This window comes from Triturus cristatus, chromosome 1_2 (assembly GCF_964204655.1).
Source record: "Triturus cristatus chromosome 1_2, aTriCri1.1, whole genome shotgun sequence".
NCBI classification, from domain to species: domain Eukaryota; kingdom Metazoa; phylum Chordata; class Amphibia; order Caudata; family Salamandridae; genus Triturus; species Triturus cristatus.
The window spans coordinates 353,371,789-353,394,296 of record NC_140580.1 but is presented as its reverse complement, the minus strand read 5'-3'; the positions used below and the strand labels follow the sequence as shown (position 1 = coordinate 353,394,296).

General features: G+C 39.9%; 1 protein-coding gene across 1 annotated transcript; it reads right to left on the bottom strand.

The window, feature by feature from the left end:
- Positions 1 to 19,151: 19,151 nt before the first annotated feature.
- On the bottom strand, positions 19,152 to 22,249 carry LOC146867331 (transcription factor HES-5-like). Its single transcript, XM_085614933.1, has 3 exons — positions 22,118 to 22,249; positions 21,657 to 21,837; positions 19,152 to 21,194 (listed from the first exon to the last, which is right to left on the bottom strand). Exons 1-3 carry the CDS (start codon positions 22,178 to 22,180, stop codon positions 20,974 to 20,976), a joined length of 465 nt encoding a protein of 154 aa, XP_085471059.1. The 5' UTR covers positions 22,181 to 22,249; the 3' UTR covers positions 19,152 to 20,973.
- Between the last annotated feature and the right edge of the window lie 259 nt (positions 22,250 to 22,508).

Below are 22,508 nucleotides of genomic sequence, written 5' to 3'. Positions count from 1 at the left end.
TCGTGACAAGTGGCGCACCGTACTTCAACCCTCGCAAACCGAGGGTTAATTTCCAGAGGGCCAGCAAAAGGAGATTCTCCCCCACAGATGAAGGGCTCACCTGACCTGCAGAAGAAGGAGTCTGCCCTGCAGATGATGGTCCAGGCTGAGCTGCTGTGGATGTACTGGCTCGTCTTTCTGAAGAGTTACCTCCAAAAAGATGACCATGTGTCCTTCTGTGTACTTCCTGGAGGTGTCTCTTCATGGTGTGATTCCCAAAGGAATACTTCCTGTTAGGATTACCTCTAGAAAGTACACGCTTACACAGCTTGCAAGTAACTAAGGGTGCATTCACCTTTTGCTGGCCTTCTGGAAAAGTAAAATAATCCCAAACATAAGAAGGCTTTACTTTCCTCGCTCTCTGCCTCAAGACAGTGCTGCTGGTGCTAGCCTCACTCTCAGAAGAGCTCTGCTGTTCTGCCATCGTATCCCAAAGACAAACCAGCTCCTTCTCCCAAGGGATCACAAGCAGAAATGAGGGGAATGGGTGTGGTGTAGGAGAGTTCTAGAACTGAAAGTAGTTTCAACCAATCAAAAGTTGTGTTTCAAGATCACATGACCTACCGTACGCTTACGGTACGCTTACGGTACGCTTACGGCAAAAAGTACGCGTGCGCGTAAAAAAGACACGCGCTTGCGCGCATGCGCATAACAGTCACTCCCCGGCACTTCCGCGTAACGTACGCGTGTTGCGTAAGCGCGCACGCGTCCCACGCGCAGTACGCGCGGCTACGCAAAGTACGTAACTATACGCAAGCAGCGTAGATAGATTACGGGCGTTGCGTAAACCGTACGCTTACCGTGAGCTTACGGTACGCGTACTATAAAAAAAAAAAAAAAAAACTGGAAATAAATTTTACATGTTTATTTTAAAAAATATATATAAAAAAAATATTTAAGGATTTTAAAAATGTAAGCATAGTCTTTATAAAAGATAAGAAAATTAAATTAAAAATATGTTTGAAAAAAATGAAGAATAAAAAAAAAATTGCATTTAAAAAACCTTGCAAATTCACTGAAAAAACCATGGGTTTCACACACGTTATAGTTAGGAATTAGCATTTAAAAAACCTTGCAAATTCACTGAAAAAACCATGGGTTTCACACACGTTATAGTTAGGAATTAGCATTTAAAAAACCTTAGAAATTCACTGAAAAAACCATAGGTTTCACACACGTTATAGTTAGGAATTAGCATTTAAAAAACCTTAGAAATTCAGTGAAAAAACCATAGGTTTCACACATGTTATAGTTAGCTGGACATTTTACTCGTAAAAAACCAATGAAATTGCCCCGTTATAGTTAGTTCAGCTAACTATAACTCGCGCGCCCGCAATGCACTGCTGATGACGTCACATATTACATCACTCATGACATGGTCAGTGACATCACTCATGACATCACTGATGACATCTCAAATGACATCACTGATGACATCACTGATGACATCATCCAGTGAATGTGTGTTTTTCTGAAAATTAAATATGTTTTATATATGTGTATCTCAAGGTCGATGGAAGAATAAATGGGTATATAAGTGTCTAAATGGATGATTTGTTTTTGAAAAATTGATTGTGTTACTGACTGATTAAGTGTATCTCTCACTTTGTGTATAAGTGGCTGCATGGGTTGGTGAGTAGCTACATGGGTGTCTATATAGGTTATTAGTTGTTTTTTTGAGTATCAGTCTGAGTGTCTGTATGGTACGGTGGGGGGTATTACGTAGTGCATAGATGCATGAATGAGTGACTCACTGTTTGTATGTGTTGAAGACAGCATGTGTGCAGGACTGTATGGGTGGATGAGTGTGTGTATGGGTGTGTTAGTGAGTGAATGACTGTCTCAATAGTGTCTTCAGGAGTAACTACATATGTTTTTAACTAGTATATGTGACTATTGGTGTATATATGTGAGTATATGTGAGAGGGAGAGATTGAAAGAGTTCCTGTATGAATAAGTATGTGTTTCTATAAGTGATTGTTTAAAAGACTAAGTATGTGTAAGTTTCCGTAGAAGTAAGTATGGTGGTGTGTGTATTACTGTATATGCAAGTAAATGTATGTTTTATTCTTTATTAGCATGAGTGACTATGTGTGTGAGTAACTCTATGGATGAGTGGCATTGTGTAACAGGATGTATAGATGTATGAGTACATATGATGAGTGAGTACATGTATGAGTGACTGTATAGGACTGTTGGTGAATGAGTGGATGTGTATGTGGATCTTAGAATTACTGAAGAGGTTGTTGTAACTGGTATTGGTATGTCCATTGTTTTGAAATTTTTAGTCTCTATTTTTGAATGTGTGTATCAAAGCTTATATTAAGGTGAGAGGAGGTCTGCCACTCTATCACAAGGATGATGTCATCAGTGATGTCATCAGTGATGTCATTTGAGATGTCATCAGTGATGTCATGAGTGATGTCACTGACCATGTCATGAGTGATGTAATATGTGACGTCATCAGCAGTGCATTGCGGGCGCGCGAGTTATAGTTAGCTGAACTAACTATAACGGGGCAATTTCATTGGTTTTTTACGAGTAAAATGTCCAGCTAACTATAACATGTGTGAAACCTATGGTTTTTTCACTGAATATATATATATATATATATATATATATATATATATATATATATATATATATATATATAGAAAATCCAAGATTCTGTGAAGAATTTCACAAGTAATGGGACAGCACACCAGGAAACGGCACAAGAACTTTATTGTGCACTAGCGTATAAAGGACGACACGTTTCGGCGTTTGCCTTTGTCAAGTCACTTCCTGTGTGCCCACGGGCTTTAGAAATACATGCACAAGGTTCATAGACATAAACAAAATACTTCTACACCGGGTTTCCAGTGATCGCAACCTAAAGCAACTTCAATTCATAAATAATGTTTCCCAAAGGAGAATACAAAATTATACAAAATATATAAACATACTGCAATTGCAGATGAGGAGATAAAGGCGTATATTATTGCGCTCATTATTTGAACCTTGTTGACAATTTCGGTGGGGGAACAATAAAGTTTAAAGCAACAAAAAACACAAAGGTCACAGCGAACAGTATGATTGTAAGTGCAGTATGTATCGGGATTATTTTTCACTTGTTAAATAAGGACTGAGTAGCCGTACCCATATATATGAATACTTTAACCTAGCTATTGCCCTAAATAGGCAAGCAATGCTATTCGAGTGAGATAAACCAGAAATAACAACAACAACAAGACACTGATATGTATCATTGTTACGATAAGTTATGTACAATTACAATTTCGAAAGGTACATAAATTAATTAAGGCTAAAATAGCCAAATTCATTGATCGTAAACTAAATATACAAATGATCGCTGTTAGGTTTACATTCATAGAATAACCTACGGTCAAATTAATTCTACACTGCAATTGTCCAACTTAGAAATCTAAGTAGATTAGAATCACAAACTGTCCCTCACCAAGTATGTGCTGCAACTGTCCCCCGCTCGATATGCAACCCAGCTGGCAAAACAGGTAGTACCCTTTACTTCGTGCTAGATATCATAGGAATGATGGATGGGAAAGTGCTGTATGTGAGAAAATAATGAATAAATCAGTGAAAGAGGAAGGGTATTGAGGAATGACTGGAATTATAAATGGATGCCCTTTTGAACCCAAAAAGTGCATCCATCATAGCGGTAAATCCTACCATAACATCCCAATTAGGAATACCATATTATCCAGTACAATCCTGTGTCCCTATCTTGCTAAAAGTGAATTTTAGAAATGAAAATCGTACATCGTTAAAATCCCAAACATAGTTAGGAGTGATCATGTTTCTACTGAGACAATGTTCCAGAGGACTATATGCCTATGTGAGTTGCGAGTTCTTCCCCACTGTTAAGCCCTTTGGGGGTCTTACAGTCCAGATCTAAAATAAATCTGGATTCAAGTATTCTTAGGAGTTTTTCCCGATCCCCTCCTCGTATGTGTCTGGGAATTCTTTCAACACCCAAAAATCGTAAGCTACTGTTGTCACTGTGATGGATTTCAGAATAGTGACGTGCTACCGGGTAATTCTGGTCACAGTTCGTGATGGCATGCAAATGTTGTAAAATTCTCTGTTTGAGGGGTAATTTGGTACTACCCACATACCGGAGGCCACAAGGGCACTCCAGTATGTAGACAGTAAAATCGCTGTTGCAATTGATTATGTGTTTGATAGGACGTTTTTGATTCGTACCAGTGATGTAGTCTTTGCAGTTCTTGCCATTCCGATCTGCCTTGCACATCCCACAAGTGGTGAAGCCATTAGGCATTTGCAGCCACTGCGGTTGAATGTCATCTTCGTGATGACTGTGGACCAGTTTATCTTTTAAAGATCTGGCCTTCCTATATGTTATTTGTGGTCTAATTCCTATGCATTCACCTATGATGGGATCTGCTGTCAGTAAATTCCAGTGTTTGTTCATGATTTTATTTAATGTCCATGCTCCCCTACTGAACTGAGTTATCATTCTAGGTGCCTTGGGCAAGTCATCATTTTCATTCCTGTTCCTGACGGTGCTTCTAGATGGTTTAAAAAGTGTGTCGTGTTGTTTCAAGTCCTTGACTTTGTTAACAGCTATTTCTAAGATTTCATCTTTGTATCCACGTGTTTTAAAACGTGTGAGCATAGTCTGTTGCTCATTTTTGAAATCCTGGTCCGTGCTGCAGGCACGGCGCGCTCTAAGCAGTTCCCCATAGGGTATGCTTTGTTTCAGGGGGACTGGATGATGACTGGCCGCGTGCAAAACAGTGTTGCCTGCAGTTAATGGTAGGTAGAGGTTTTGGGGTGGCATGGGTAAATTTTGATTTTAGGGTGGGTATGGGTTGTTGGGTTTTAAGGAAATGTGTGTGTATGTGTATATATATATATATATATATATATATATATGCAAAAAAAGAAGCAGAGAACTCTGGGTAGTTCTCAAGTTTAGATAAAAAGTTGTTTTTTATAGAACAATCTCAATACCAGCAGTACTCTAGATATGCCCAACTTAATTGCCTGCTTTTCTATGAAATAATTTAAGCATAGGATTAGCACAATGCCATCAACACAGAAAAACACTTGGGGCGATATGTAGGTAGCCTCACATTTACCGATTCATAAATACCGAATTTTACCGATTCGGTATTTATGAATCGGTAAATGTGATGTAGGTAATGATTCGGTAAAGTTTAACGAATCGGAAAAATTCGGAAATTATGAATCGGTATTTACCGATTCGGTAATGAGGCATACCTTCCCATTGATTCCTATGGGCCTGGAGGCCCATAGGAATCAATGGGAAGGTATGCATCATTACCGAATCGGTAAATACCGATTCGGTAATGGGGGGAGCATATACAAGGGTGGCAGGGTGTCACATTGACACCCTGTTGCACCCCTTAATCTTGCATGTGTGCACATGTGGCGCACATAAGTCTGCCACATGGCACTCTTAAATCAGCAAAATATTGCTTTTTGCAAGGTATTCGTTATTTATCACCAACCTGTATTTGGTGGTAAATAACGAATTCTTAATACTGATATTCACTCTTTAGAGTGCTCCCTACATTGCATTTCTGGATTCGGTATTTACAGAATCGGTATTTTACCGATTTCTTAATTTCCGTTTCGGTAGATACCGAATCCAGAAATCAGCCCCCTACATAGCAAATGCCTAAATACCGGTCGGTAACGGGATATTTACCGAATTTCGGCCGTTACCGACCGGTATTTGGCTTCCTACATGAGGCCCAAAGTCTTTCACCATTTCTACAGCACTTTGCTATAGCAATGGCAAAAGACTTTGTCCCTTTCTGTCTCGGTGTGAATGGCAGTGTGCTAATCCTATGCTTAAAAACTTTGATAGAAAAGCAGACATTTGAAGTGAGCAGATCTAGAGTTTTGCTGGTGTTGAGGGTGCGCTATACAGGAGCTGCTTTCCACCTAAACTTCAGAACTACCCAGAGTTCTCTGCTCCTTTTTTGCATAATTTATGCATCACTCTATGCCTGACAGGGTATTGTTTATATATATATACATATATATGATTCCTCCAGGCTTAGGTAACTGCCACCGCACTCCTGAACAGAGGGTGCGTCGTCAAAGCGGACCACCCAAGCACGGTCCGTAGTAAATTTCGAAAATTCCTCGCTGCGCAAGGATGACGACGCCGTGTTCTGGTCAATAAAAACTTTTATTGCAATCGGCTGGTAGGACGCGTTTCGCCTGACTAGCAGGCTTGTTCACCAACGACTTGCCCGTTTCTTTGGCCATTTTAAATAAAGTGTTCACATCGTGTCACATGACTAAGACTACTCACAGAGTGTATTGAAAGAAAGACTCGTAGTTTTTTCATCATAACATACATGCACTCAATATACGATAGTCACATGGGATTCGATATCAGTTTAGGTAAACAAATAAATAAATCCTCACTCCTCAATACATTTCAATACATGATTAAGAAAGCATAATGTCATTAATTGTGAAAAGTATTTCTTCTAAGACTCATTAAAATAGAAGAAATAGCTCGGAAAGCGAGTCAGTACTACGCTAAAATTTAACACACATAGCAAACGCAAATTCTCAAAAAGTTGCCTGCTTATTTATGTGGAAGAGAATATGTTCCCTTGAGTGCTGATATAGCATAAATGGCATCAATTTTTCTTACGCGACTATTTAAAATTAAGCCCCTTGGGCCGTTAATTCAGTGCATATATTGAGAACAAATTACAGGTAAATTTCATTCTTTTCCTACACCCCCAGTGGGCTAGTACTACAGTATAATCCCAAATACATTCATGGATAATCTTAAAAATTGAAATTGTGATTGTGTATCTGATATACAACAAAAAATAAACAAAAACATTTTTTTTTTTCTTTTTAAACAAGGATACAGTTAAAAACGGGGCAGAGAAGTTGCCTGTTAGATACTTGTTTCTATATTCCAGCGCTGACACAAAATCTGATTATAAGTGTGTGACTAAATCTTCCTCAATATTCAGTCCTCCAGGGGACCGTGTATTGAGCTCTAAAATGTAGCAAGACTCAAGTTTACGCAACTTTTTTTCTCTATTACCTCCTCGTTGGTTTAGAGGAATGCAGTCTATCACAAAATAAACTAGACCTTGAGTACTCTTGTTGTGATATGCTGCAAAGTGTCTCGCAACGGGGTAGGAATTGTCCCCATTCCGAATAGCTCTAAGATGTTATAGCACTCTCTTGTGGACTGGATGGATCGTGCTGCCAACGTACCTCAAGCCACAAGGGCATTGAAGGACGTAGACAGCAAAATCTGTCTTGCATGTAAGATGTCCTTTGATTTTTTTCATCCGTTTTGATAGTCCTAATGTGTAAACCTGTGTATTTTTCCCAAAACTACAAGCTTTACATTTGGTGCATTTAGTAAACCCATCTCTGGGTTTGAGCCAATTCGTGGACTGTTTATTGGGACGCTTCACAACGTTGCTCACCAGCATTTGCCTGAAAGACCGTGCCCTTCTGAATGTGATTGCTGGTCTTCTCTGAGTTAGTTTGCTAAGAATCGGGTCCTTTCTGATCAAGTGCCAATGTTTGGTGAGAATGCTTCTGATTTGGCCATGTTTGCGATTATAGGTTGTAATCATTCTTGGTTGATTATTTTCTGGATTAGTTCTTTTGTTTTTACTTTTACTGGGTCTAAAGAGGATATCTTCCCTCGAAGATTCCCTTGCCTTTTTAGTTGCTGTTTGTAGATTTGCTTCAGTATATCCTCTGGCTCGAAATCTCGAGCTAAGTTTGGTTAGCTCTTTCTCTAATACTGCGTCTTCACTACAGTTACGCATAGTTCTTAGGCATTCTCCATATGGGATGCTTTTAATCAGATTTTGAGGATGAAAACTGTCTGCATGCAGGAGGGTGTTCCCTTCAGTGGGCTTTCTATATAGTTTAGTCTGGAGTTTGGAATTGTTGACATAAATGGAGAGGTCTAGAAAATCTACTGATGAATTGCTGATGGTACTGGTGAACTTAAGATTTAAATTGTTCACCTGCAGTTTTTTAATAACATTTTTCGCTGACTCCTCCGTTCCTTTCCAAACTACAAACAGGTCGTCGATAAATCGACTCCAGTGTAGTACATTTTCCTCCCACTCAGTATGATACGCGACCTGGACCACCTGCTCCTCCCACCAGCCCATATGCAAATTTGCAAAGCTGGGGGCGAAGCAGGTGCCCATCACTGTCCCGCAGATTTGATGGAAAAGCTCATCATTAAAAAGAAAATAATTGCTTTTCAAGCAGGTGGACACCATGCTCAATAGCATCTGGGTATGGGCCCAAAGTTTAATCGGACGATTACTCAAGAAATGTTTAATAGCATTCAGGCCATCCTCATGTTTGATGCTTGTGTATAGGGTAGTTACATCAATCGTCATCAACAGATAGTCATCTTCCCAAGGCAGATCATATATTTTTTCAGAAAATCTCCTGTGTCCTGTATATAAGATGGTAAAGTTTTTACTATAGGGCACAAGAATGAATCTACAAACTTTGATGTATTCTCAAAAGCTCCTCCTATAGCGGAGATAATGGGGCGTCCTACATATATATATATTCACTGAAAAAACCATAGGTTTCACACATGTTATAGTTAGTGGAAATTTTACTGATAAAAAACCAATGAAATTGCCCCGTTATAGTTAGCGCAGGCAACTATAACTCACGCGACCGCAATCCTCTGCTGATGCTAATACTATATTTAGACACTTATTTGCCCATGTCTTCTTCCATACATTTTTAGCTATACATATATTACAAATATTTTTTTTTCATAAAGACACATATGTCATCAGCAGAGGATTGCGGTCGCGTGAGTTATAGTTGCCTGCGCTAACTATAACGGGGCAATTTCATTGGTTTTTTATCAGTAAAATTTCCACTAACTATAACATGTGTGAAACCTATGGTTTTTTCAGTGAATTTGCAAGGTTTTTTAAATGCTAATTCCTAACTATAACGTGTGTGAAACCTATGGTTTTTTCAGTGAATTAGTACGGTTTTTTAAATGCTAAGTTTTTTTCCCTTATAATAAGCCCTGTACATTTGGTGGCCTACGGCCACCAAAAGCACAGGGGGTGGGGTAAGTGTGGATAGTGTTTTTTTCCATTGTAATAAGCCCAGCACATTTGGTGGACTTCGGCCACCAAAAGCACAGGGGGTGGGGTAAGTGTGGATAGTGTTTTTTTTTATTTTTATTTTTTTACCGTACGCTTACCGTAAGCGTACGGTAAGCGTACCCCGCGAAATTGCCGAAAAAAAAATAAAACCGTTTTTGCACTTGGGGGATGTTTGGGGACTCCCTCCACATGACTATGTGGGAGGGAGTTGTCAAAACAGCCCCTTTACATGTTTTTGGGCTTCCGATTTTAAAAATCTCTCTCAGTGCGAGAGACAAAATGGCGGCCGCCGCTTCCTGGTTTTGGCCGATTCGAATGTTTACTAAGATCTAAGAGCCAATCAGAATCGCGCTCGCGCACGCCACCGTACGCTTACCGTAAGCGTACGGTAAGCGTACCGTAAGCTGGCTCAGATATATATATTGATTTAAAGGCTATTTTCTCAGAATCTACTGAACAGATTTACACCAAACCTACAAAAGGCACTTCCTTGACCTAGGGACTACCTCTCTGCCAAATTTTGAGTAATTCTGTTCAGCCATTCGGGCTGTAGCTCGTTCTAAAGGTCCTATGGAAAAATGCATGGGAAAAACGCGTTTTGGGACCCCCCTTTTATCTCACCCCCCGCTTGACGAATCCCCCCGAGACTTTCAGGGTAGGAGCGGAGCGTAGCGCCCCACCTATTTTGAGAAATTCGCGAGGATTCGTCGACCGGCGCCAAAGTTATTCAAAATAGAATGTTGAGGTTTTCCTATGGAAACGTGGTCCTAACTATAACTACCTACTGGCTATCGCCAGTAGGTAATATATATATATATATATATATATATATATATATATATATATATATATATATATATATATATATATATATATATATATATATATATATATATATATATTACCTACTGGCGGTCGCCAGTAGGTAGTTATAGTTAGGACCCCTTTTCCATAGGAAATCCGCAACATTCTATTTTGAATAACTTTGGCGCCGGTCGATGAATCCTCGCGAATTTCTCAAAATAGGTGGGGCGCTACGCTCCGCTCCTACCCTGAAAGTCTCGGGGGGATTCGTCAAGCGGGGGCTGAGATAAAAGGGGGGTCCCAAAACGCGTTTTTCCCATGCATTTTTCCATAGGACCTTTAGACAGGGCTACAGCCCGAACGGCTGAACAGAATTACTAGAAATTTGGTAGAGAGGTAGTCCCTAGGTCAAGGAAGTGCCTTTTGTAGGTTTGGTGTAAATCTGTTCAGTAGATTCTGAGAAAATAGCCTTTAAATCAATATATATATCTGAGCCAGCTTACGGTACGTGTACCGTAAGCTTACCGTACGCGTACGCTGGCGTGCGCGAGCGCGATTCTGATTGGCTGTTAGATCTTAGTAAACATTCGAATCGGCCGAAACCAGGAAGCGGCGGCCGCCATTTTGTGTGTTTCACTCAGAAAAAAAAAGAGTGAAAACAAGAAAAGGGGGCAAGGAGGAGAGTTACAGACCCCCTTATATTTGTGAGGGGGTCAAAGAAGGACTGTAAAGTTCAAAGAAAACATTTATTGATTTTTAAAAAAAATCACGGGGTACGCGTACGGTAAGCTTACGGTAAGCGTACGGAAGAAAAAATAAATAAAAAAAGAAATGAAATGCAGATGTAAGAGTTTAGATATTAGGGGGCTCTAAAAAGAGCCGTTGTGTTTATGAAGTCATTTTTTTAGTGGTACCTACAAGTAAGTACCGATGCAGAGTCTAAGGTTCAAGAGGAAGACTCTGTTCCCTTCATCATTGAAGTGCACACCATCTCCTCTATAAATGTCTTGCATGTCATAACGCAAGTTGTTGTGGTAAATGGCACCCATACCATAGTCACGGAGGAAAGCAGAAACAGATTTGTTGACGTGCTTTCTTGCTTTGTCAATCTGCGGACAGAAATGATTGGACCAGTTCCATTTTTGCCTTTGGCATATGTTGGAAAACACAAAGGCAGTTTTAGGGAAAAGTGAAAACAGTTGTGCAAAGGTGTCCTTCATAAGCATTTCCAGACCTACCCCAGTCAAAGTGCCTAGGTCATTGCCACCACAGTGCACTATTATGAGGTCAGGGTGTTGGATTTGCATGAAGGATTTCACCAATGGCATCAATTGGTGCCACTTTAACCCTCTCTGACCAATCCATTTAATGTCTACATTTGGCAAAGCAAGGTCTCTCACCATACCTGTTTTCTCTGCAAACTTTTCACTCCAGAAGACATAGCTGTGCCCTACAATCCACACTGTGAACATCTTCAAAGGAGAACTGGATGAACTCAGGAGGTGTCTTTCAGTAGAATGGCAATATGAAAAGAAAGACAGTTTGGAAATGGAGGCATACATATTTTTTTCAAAACAAAAAGAACTGATTGGCTGTTTCATACCATTCTAGAATAAAAACTAGGCTGTATGTGTAAATTAATAGAAGCATGTTTTGTATTGGTACAAAAAAATGTGTTACCAAAGAACAGTACTATGGATTTGCTGTTAGGTTTGAAAAGTCAAGCACTCTTGCTCTGTGGAATTGAAACATTGTGTGGCGAACTTCTGACCTAACTCCACACAGCAGTGTTCCATGAGCTGTTGCTATGGTAGCAGGCAGAAGTCAAGTTGGGGGAAGGGTACTAGGCAGAAGTCAAGTTGGGGGCAGGGTACTTTTGGAAAAGGGTTGGTTTTCAACCAATAGAAATGTGTGATTACATTTGAAAAAAAGGGGGAAGCACTGAGATTTGAAACTTACATGTATATGTGTGGAAAAATAGAGGGAAAGTTTGCCATTATCTGGTTCTGCTGAGAGGAGAGAGGTGTACAGCTCTGAGATCCTGGCTCTGCTAATCTGCTGTTTGAGTGCCACATTTCTTTCACAACTAACTAATTTTAAAGGTGAGGTTAGAGTTTGAGAGGGGATGTATATGGTAAATTAAGAAATGAATAATAGAAATGGAAATCCTTTTGTTGAAGTTGCGTTTATCATTTTCTGTTTTGGGAGAAATTTAAATGTGAGGAACATGTAAAATAATATGGACTATGTTTTCACGATAAATTAAGGTGTACTGGAAAAAAAAAGAATAGTTTAAGGGTTTGAGGTTGGACTCAGTAATGCAAATACATTCAGCATCACTAAGGCTGGTTGCCCTTGCTGGAATGTAGGCAGCCACCCAGGTTACACATGGTGGTGGTCTGAAAAAGCAGTTCGGACATGTGCATTTAAAAAAATCAAAAAAGTGGATTCATAATGTGTCAGTCTGTAAAAGTGATTTTCACTTGCCAAAAAAAAAGAGCAGTAAGTGTGCTTTCAAATTGGCAAAGAAATTTCGTTTTGGGACTAATGTGAAAACATGACTCTGTGTGGAAATAGGAATTACAGGCAGAGATTTATTGCGTTTTTCTCTGGTAATTTCACAGTTGCATTAGTAGGAAAAAGGGGGAGCGATTTTTTGGGGGAAGAAGCAGACTCTTAGCACACACCCAGCTGCTTGCCATGTATAATCATGCACAGTATTTACAAGCGAGTGGGGTTTTCAGGTTTCAGTCTGTAATGCAAATACATTCAGCATCACTAAGGCTGGTTGCCCTTGCTGGAATGTAGGCAGCCACCCAGGTTACACATGGTGGTGGTCTGAAAAAGCAGTTTGGACATGGGCTTTTTAAAAAAACTGAAAAGTGGTTTCATAATGTGTCAGTCTGTAAAAGTGATTTTAACTTGCCAAAAAAAAAGAGCAGTAAGTGTGCATTCAAATTGGCAAAGAAATTTCGTTTTGGGACTGATGTGAAAACATGACTCTGTGTGGAAATAGGAATTACAGGCAGAGATTTAATGCGTTTTGCTCTGGTGATTTCACAGTTGCATTAGTAGGAAAAAGGGGGAGCGATTTTTTGGTGCAGAAGCAGACTCTTAGCACACACCCAGCTGCTTGCCATGTATAATCATGCACAGTATTTACAAGCGAGTGGGGTTTTCAGGTTTCAGTCTGTAATGCAAATACATTCAGCATCACTAAGGCTGGTTGCCCTTGCTGGAATGTAGGCAGCCACCCAGGTTACACATGGTGGTGGTCTGAAAAAGCAGTTTGGACATGTGCATTTAAAAAAATCTGAAAAGTGGATTCATAATGTGTCAGTCTGTAAAAGTGATTTTCACTTGCCAAAAAAAAAGAGCAGTAAGTGTGCTTTCAAATTGGCAAAGAAATTTCGTTTTGGGACTAATGTGAAAACATGACTCTGTGTGGAAATAGGAATTACAGGCAGAGATTTATTGCGTTTTGCTCTGGTGATTTCACAGTTGCATTAGTAGGAAAAAGGGGGAGCGATTTTTTGGTGCAGAAGCAGACTCTTAGCACACACCCAGCTGCTTGCCATGTATAATCATGCACAGTATTTACAAGCGAGTGGGGTTTTCAGGTTTCAGTCTGTAATGCAAATACATTCAGCATCACTAAGGCTGGTTGCCCTTGCTGGAATGTAGGCAGCCACCCAGGTTACACATGGTGGTGGTCTGAAAAAGCAGTCTGGACATGGGCTTTTTAAAAAAACTGAAAAGTGGTTTCATAATGTGTCAGTCTGTAAAAGTGATTTTCACTTGCCAAAAAAAAAGAGTAGTAAGTGTGCATTCAAATTGGCAAAGAAATTTCGTTTTGGGACTAATGTGAAAACATGACTCTGTGTGCAAATAGGAATTACAGGCAGAGATTTATTGCGTTTTGCTCTGGTGATTTCACAGTTGCATTAGTAGGAAAAAGGGGGAGCGATTTTTTGGTGCAGAAGCAGACTCTTAGCACACACCCAGCTGCTTGCCATGTATAATCATGCACAGTATTTACAAGCGAGTGGGGTTTTCAGGTTTCAGTCTGTAATGCAAATACATTCAGCATCACTAAGGCTGGTTGCCCTTGCTGGAATGTAGGCAGCCACCCAGGTTACACATGGTGGTGGTCTGAAAAAGCAGTTTGGACATGTGCATTTAAAAAAATCAAAAAAGTGGATTCATAATGTGTCAGTCTGTAAAAGTGATTTTCACTTGCCAAAAAAAAGAGCAGTAAGTGTGCATTCAAATTGGCAAAGAAATTTCGTTTTGGGACTCATGTGAAAACATGACTCTGTGTGGAAATAGGAATTACAGGCAGAGATTTATTGCGTTTTGCTCTGGTGATTTCACAGTTGCATTAGTAGGAAAAAGGGGGAGCGATTTTTTGGGGGAAGAAGCAGACTCTTAGCACACACCCAGCTCCTTTCCATGTATAATCATGCACAGTATTTAGAAGCGAGTGGGGTTTTCAGGTTTCAGTCTGTAATGCAAATACATTCAGCATCACTAAGGCTGGTTGCCCTTGCTGGAGTGTAGGTAGTCACCCAGGTTACAAATGGTGGTGGTCTGAAAAAGCAGTTTGGACATGGGCTTTTTAAAAAAACTGAAAAGTGGTTTCATAATGTGTCAGTCTGTAAAAGTGATTTTCACTTGCCAAAAAAAAAGAGCAGTAAGTGTGCATTCAAATTGGCAAAGAAATATTGGTATTAGATGATATTTTTTTAGAATATTATGCATTTCTATAATGTTAAGTTTAAGTAAAAAGAGATTCTGGGCTTTTTTAATACAATCTTTGAGATTGTTATATTTTTTTTGCCCGCTGTAAAATGATGAATGCAATTGCTTTCACAATTTATAGTGAAATGCAATATATTCTGAAAACAGCAAAAATAAGGCAAAAATATTTTTTGAAAAATATATAAATATGTGTACTGTATTATAAAATGTTTTAAAAATATTAATACTTTTTTCTTTTTTTTCAGATTGATATAGAAAAATTTCGAAAACTAGAACCATTTTTAAAGCAATTTTTTTTTAAAACAAATGAATAAATATTTTTTTGAGTGGGTATGGTAAGTCAATAATAATAATTGTAGTCTCTCAAGGACCTTGTAATGTGATAATTGATTTTTAGTGTTTTTTTAAAAAATAAAATAAAAAATTACGCGTACCGTACGCGTACGGTAAAAAAATAAATAAAAAAAGTTTTAAAAAAACATATGTAAAAAAAAGATGAAAGATAAGGTTGGCTCTTAAAAGAGCCATTGTGTTCATGCAGGGACAGAGGAAAGAAAGACTGGGAAAATTAGTCAAAGCGACAAGTGTGCTGATCTATTTTGAGGTTCACTAGGGAAACACTGGTCTCCCTATGACAAATTAGATCATGACAAGAGGCGCATCGAATATCAACCCTCAGAAATCGAGGGTTAATTTCCAGAGGGCCAGCAAAAGGAGATGCTCCCCCCACAGATGAAGGGCTCACCTGACCTGCAGAAGAAGGAGTCAGCCCTGCAGATGATGGTCCAGGCTGAGCTGCTGTGGATGTGCTTGGTTGACTTTCTGAAGAGTTACCTCCAAAAAGTCGAGCATGTGTCCTTCTGTGTACATCCTTGAGGTGTCTCTTCATGGAATGATTCCCAAAGGAATACTTCTTGTCAGGATTACCTCTTGAAAGTACACGCTTACACAGCTTACAAGTTACTAAAGGTGCATTTACCTTTTGCTGGCCTTCAGGAAAAGTAAAATAATCCCATACATAAGAGGGCTTTTGTTTCCTCGCTCTCTGCCTCAAGGTAGTGCTGCTAGTGCTAGCCTCACTCTCAGAAGAGCTCTGCTGTTCTGCCATCGTATCACAAAGACAACCCAGCTCCTTCTCCTAAGGGATCACAAGCAGAAATGAGAGGAATGGGTGTGTTGTAGGAGAGTTCTAGAACTGAAAGTAGTTTCAACCAATCAAAAGTTGTGTTTCATGATCACATGACCTACCGTACGCTTACGGTACGCTTACGGTACGCTTACGGCAAAAGTGCGCATGCGCGTAAAAAAGACACGCGCTTGCGCGCATGCGCATAACAGTCACTACCCGACACTTCCGCGTAACGTGCGCGTGTAGCGTACGCGCGCACGCGTCCCACGCGGAGTACGCGCGGCTACGCAAATTGCGTAACTATACGCAAGCAGCGTAGAAAAATTACGGGCATTGCGTAAACCGTACGCTTACCGTAAGCTTACGGTACGCGTACTAAAAAAAATAATAAAAAAAATAGAAAAAATGTACTGCAAATAAATTTTACATGTTTATTTTAAAAAATATATTAAAAAAAAACATATTAAAGAATTTTAAAAATTTAACCATAGTCTTTATAAAAGGTAAGAAAATTAAAAAAAATATATGTTTAAAAAAAATAGAAGAAAAAAAAAAATTAGCATTTAAAAAACCTTGCAAATTCACTGAAAAAACCATGGGTTTCACACACGTTATAGTTAGGAATTAGCATTTAAAAAACCTTAGAAATTCAGTGAAAAAACCATAGGTTTCACACACGTTATAGTTAGGAATTAGCATTTAAAAAACCTTAGAAATTCAGTGAAAAAACCATAGGTTTCACACATGTTATAGTTAGCTAGACATTTTACTCGTAAAAAACCAATGAAATTCCCCCGTTATAGTTAGTTCAGCTAACTATAACTCGCGCGCCCGCAATGCACTGCTGATGACGTCACATATTACATCACTCATGACATGGTCAGTGACATCACTCATGACATCACTGATGACATCTCAAATGACATCACTGATGACATCACTGATGACATCATCCTTGTGATAGAGTGGCAGACCTCCTCTTCCCCTAATATAACCTTTGATACACACATTCAAAAATAGAGACTAAAATTTTCAAAACAATGGACATACCAATAACAGTTACAACAACCTCTTCAGTAATTCTAAGATCCACATACACATCCACTCATTCACCAACAGTCCTATACAGTCACTCATACATGTACTCACTTATCATATGTACTCATACACCTATACATCCTGTTACACAATGCCACTCATCCATAGAGCTACTCACACACATAGTCACTCATGCTAATAAAGAATCAAACATACATTTACTTGCATATACAGTTATACACACACCACCACACTTACTTCTACGGAAACTTACACATACTTAGTCTTTTAAACAATCACTTATAGAAATACATACTTATTCATACAGGAACTCTTTCAATCTCTCACTCTCACATATACTCACATATATAAACCAATAGTCACATATACTAGTTTTAAACATATGTAGTTACTCATAAAGACACTATTGAGACAGTCATTCACTCACTAACACACCCATACACACACTCATCCACCCATGCAGTCCTGCACACATGCTCTGTTCAACACATACAAACAGTGAGTCACTCATTCATGCACCTATGCACTACGTCATACCCCCCACCGAACCATGCAGACACTCAGACTAATACTCAAAAAACCAACTAATAACCTATATAGACACCCATGTAGCTACTCACCAACCCATGCAGCCACTTATACACAAAGTGAAAAAATGATACAGATATTTACATATTTAAACATTACTCACTAAGCCATGTATTCACTATGATACACTTAATCAGTCAGTTACACAATCAATTTTTCAAAAAGAAATCATCCATTTAGACAGTAATATACCCATTTATTCTTCCATCAACCTTGAGATATACATATATAAAACATATTTAATTTTCAGAAAAACACACATTCACTGGATGATGTCATCAGTGATGTCATCAGTGATGTCATTTGAGATGTCATCAGTGATGTCATGAGTGATGTCACTGACCATGTCATGAGTGATGTAATATGTGACGTCATCAGCAGTGCATTGCGGGCGCGCGAGTTATAGTTAGCTGAACTAACTATAACGGGGGAATTTCATTGGTTTTTTACGAGTAAAATGTCCAGCTAACTATAACATGTGTGAAACCTATGGTTTTTTCACTGAATTTCTAAGGTTTTTTAAATGCTAATTCCTAACTATAACGTGTGTGAAACCTATGGTTTTTTCACTGAATATATATATATATATATATATATATATATATATATATATATATATATATATATATATATATATATATATATGCTTTACTGAAATAAAATTATTTTACAGGGAACTATAAACCTACATATATCGATTATACTTACCTGTAATATAGTTATAGTTTAAATCTTAAATTTAAACACACATATGCCTTTGCCAAACATGCTTTTACAACGAGATTTGTTGTAAAGGCATGCGTTGTAAAGGCATATGCGTGGTAAAAGTTTGCGTTGTAATGGTAACACATTGTAACAGCAGTGGCGTTGTTACAACCGCGTTGTAAAGGCATGCGTTGTGATGGCATGCGCTGTGCTGTCATAAATTCTATTGCCGGGCCCACTGCCTATGGCAAACTCTTCATGGCCAGTATATAATGTGCCACACGCACTCCTGGCAGCTCTGATCATCCTCACAGCCCCTCCTCGTCTGGTGCCAGAATGTAATGGTGTTTAAAGCTGGGGTTCAGAGTAGCACGGACTGGAGTAGGTATGTGTGAGACTGGCCAGATTTTGTGAAACACACTTTTTCTCTATCGCATTATACACCCACGAGTCTAAGTCCGCCCTCTCTACCGAGTGAGTGAAGCCATATTTCACATTTTGTCATACAGATCTGTTCGCGTGACACGGCTCCCTCTTTCATTCTAGTGCCTAGAAGCACGCCTGCACATGCCGTCAGGTGTAATGTCTCTCGCAGCTCTGCCCCTCACAGTAGTACAGATTTTAAGTATTGACAACAGAGTGTTGTGCTTAAACCCCATAGTAATCTGGACGCCAGTGATGTGCTTCTAAAACGTTAATGTATGAATAATTCACACATAAATATGACATTTGGCACAACATTTGAGAATGGTTGTGCCAGCCGCAATGGGATGTTTCACTTCCATTTGTGGTAAGAGAAATGGTTGACAATGTCCCCACCTTTGCAGTTCACGATGGAAGCCTCTTCCTTCAAAGCATTGCTCTGCCATCGAAAGGAAAACATACAAAACAGCAATTGATGTTTCATTCCATTTTATTTAGATCTGCATTTCTATTTAAACGAGTTCACATCCCAGCTGACTGCAACGTCCCTTCATAAAGCAGGAACAGTGAAGAATCATGTGACAGACACATGATGTCACAAACTGTGTCGCAGCTGAGACTAGAGGGTAAACACAATATATTCTTACATCTAATAGAGTGAGAATGTCTTCACCATAGAAGCTAAATCCTGGGTTTCATTCTATAACTGAATGAGATTCCACTGATAATCAAAGCCCTACAAATATTGCAGAAGATCTGGGAGTAGTACATTCTCAGACACTGAGATACAAATCTGTGGCGGAGCCTTAACCACACTGAACATCTTTATAAAAGAGAACACAACATTGTGTAACTTACACAAATAGCGCCAAGACTGCTTTTAAAATAAACATTCGGCACCAGTGATAACCGTTTTTCCCTTAATATGATACACATTGGAGAATAGAAAATGAACGTGCACATTGTCACATACACTTGTCAGAGATAATACACAAATCTCTAAAAGAAGAGAAACACACTTTACCTTCACAGAAGGCAGGGCTTTTAACTCATGAATTTCCAATTGGAAATACAGATATATCCTCACTGATATTTAAAAGGCAATTAATGTGCCTTTTGAAGAATGTATAAAATACATCACTTTAACTGAGAGCGATGCAGCTAGTTTCTGAAAATACAGAAACATACTTTGCCTACACAGAAGGCAGTACACTTTTATCATAAATTTTAAATAGAAAATACTACATATCAAAATTGATACAAGAGAAGGCTAGGAGCCGTTCATCACTCACCTCAGCCAATAAGTGATAATTATGTGATTTGTGACTTGGGACACAGAAGGTAAACACACACTGAGCGCGCACAAGGCTCTAGTCAGAATCCCTCATATTACAGCACATCTATTATTCCCACAGGCACATTCATCTGCAGAATCACAGGTGCACGATATCCATCCTTTCAGGATAATAACATATTTGTACATCAATCAACTTCTTAAAATGAAGTAAAATTGGTAAATTCCAGAGCCTCGCTAGAACTAAGACCTGAGATCAGCATATTCTAAAATATGCACCAACATTCTCAAAAGTAGGTTCTATTGTAGGCAAGAACTCTACATGGCATCTGAATTTCTTGTAAAGAAACAGTTAAGAAAAGACTCATAAATTAATGGCCCTTCCAATGAATGGCTTTAGTCCATTCCCTTCAACAATGTTAAGTATGGTACATGATCACACTGCTGCCATTGTTCAAGAAGGTCGTGTTGGTACAATATATACTGTGTAATATGCATTGTATTCATCCCAAACGGATATAATATTCACTCTGTCCATCCTAAAATTATGTGATCTTGATAGTGGATTTGCTATTCAAACACTTTCCATCCTACACGGATATAAAATGTACACACCGTCCATCCTATGAGCATGTACTAGCCACAGTGTCCACCCTGTGTGGATATAATGTTCTCACATTGGTCTTTTCATGAGGATATAGTGTTCCCACACTCTTCATCCTATGTGGATATACTATTCACACACCGGCCATCCTATAAGGATATAACCTTCAAATACTGCCCCTCCTGCGAGCATATAATATTCACTTTGTCCATTCTGTGAGGCTATGACTCACACTGTCCACCCCATGAGGATATACAGTCACTCTTCACTCCGCTTCTTGGAGTGCAGTAAACTCCCCTGTACAGCAGGGCGCGCTCCAGACACGAGAATGAATATTCTCCCCTCAGAGGGGACCGAGGCCTCTAAAGGAGTCCGAAGAAAAGTCCAGGCCGCGGCCCCCGCATTACCAGGGTCTCCACGGGGCTCTGGGGCTGTCCTGGGCGGGCTCTTTAGTGCTGCTGGGACCGGACGGAGGCCGAGAAGGACACACCGCCTCTGCTGCAGCCGCAGGTCTATGGAGGGCCCGAAGCAGCTTCATCCGGGTCTCTGTGGGGGCTCCGTGGAGGGAGAGGAAGTGCAGAGAGTCCTGGAGGCACCTGGAGTAACCTTCTCTGGAGGCCGCGGCTGCAGGGAGAGACGAGGGGTTAATGCTTGTACAATCTCACACCAGGAAGTGAACAGATACATGTCTTCTATTAAAGCTCAATCTCTAGATTGTTTTTGTTTTCCTGTGGTTGCTACAACAGATGTACAGGAAGTGCTAATACGCTCCTGTTTCAAACATACAGAAATAGGACCTGGAAATGGAGATACTTAAAAGAAATAAGGCTGCTCCAAGTACCATCCCAATGCGACTATCACCCGTTGGGTCTCTCAACCGTGATGAACTAACCCCAGCCACCCTCCTTCTCCACAATCATACACACGAATTACTGCCGTGCACCCACAGCGGTCTTATCCCTTCAACAACTATAGAAAAACACCACTCCCTCTTGCCCCGCCCCACTTTCACCACATGCAGCTGTCTGTACCCGAAATTCACACTTCACGGCATAGGAAAACAAACGTCATGTCACGAGCTCTCACCTGGTGCCGGTGTCTGCACGCGCCGGGCCAGGTACGTCACGGCCATTTCCAGGATATCCGCTTTCTCTGCTTTGGGCGGAAGTTCATGTTCCTCAAACTCTCTCTGCAGTAACATCCTCAGCTGCTCGATGCTGCTGTTGATGCGATCTCTCCTCAGCTTCTCCACCGCTGGCTTCCTCAGCTGCAGAGACAAAATATGGATTCGCTATTGTATTGGAACAAACTTGGGAACGTGTTTAACACTTGTTACAAGACAATCGCTGAGATTATATTTATAACTTTATGATACAGCAGTTCAACCTAACAGTGTTAATGTAGAACTACGGAAATGTTAAAGAATTAATAACCAGATCCCGTGATGATGCACTGTATGAAGTATAATTAGCTCCTTTAAATCCGGGATTACGTCCACACACAAAAAAGTATAAATAAAGCTTACAAAATAATGTCCAGACTCTTACCTTTCTAATGTGTCTCTCCTCGCGCTCCTCTTCATATTTCCTCTCGGTGCAGAAAGGCGCCATCTTGCCCGGTGTGGGGTGAAGAGCGGGGTCTCTGCAGTGAACCCTCAGTGATCGGTGTCTGAAGAGTTCGCTCCCTCCTGCCCTATTTATCCCCCTCCGCCTGCAGGGTAATGTGTGGGTCTGGGGCTGGAGAGAGGTTCCCACACTCAGCAGCCAATCAGAGAGCAGCAGGGACAATGGAAGTGTGGCACATTACAGGGCGGGAGACGGGGGACATCTGGGGCCGGATACAAAGGATCAGACTGTGGGAAAGACCTGCCCACTAAAGTGATATGAATCTGGCATCTGGTACCAGCCAGAGTGTCATGAGCATTAAATAGGAGAGGTG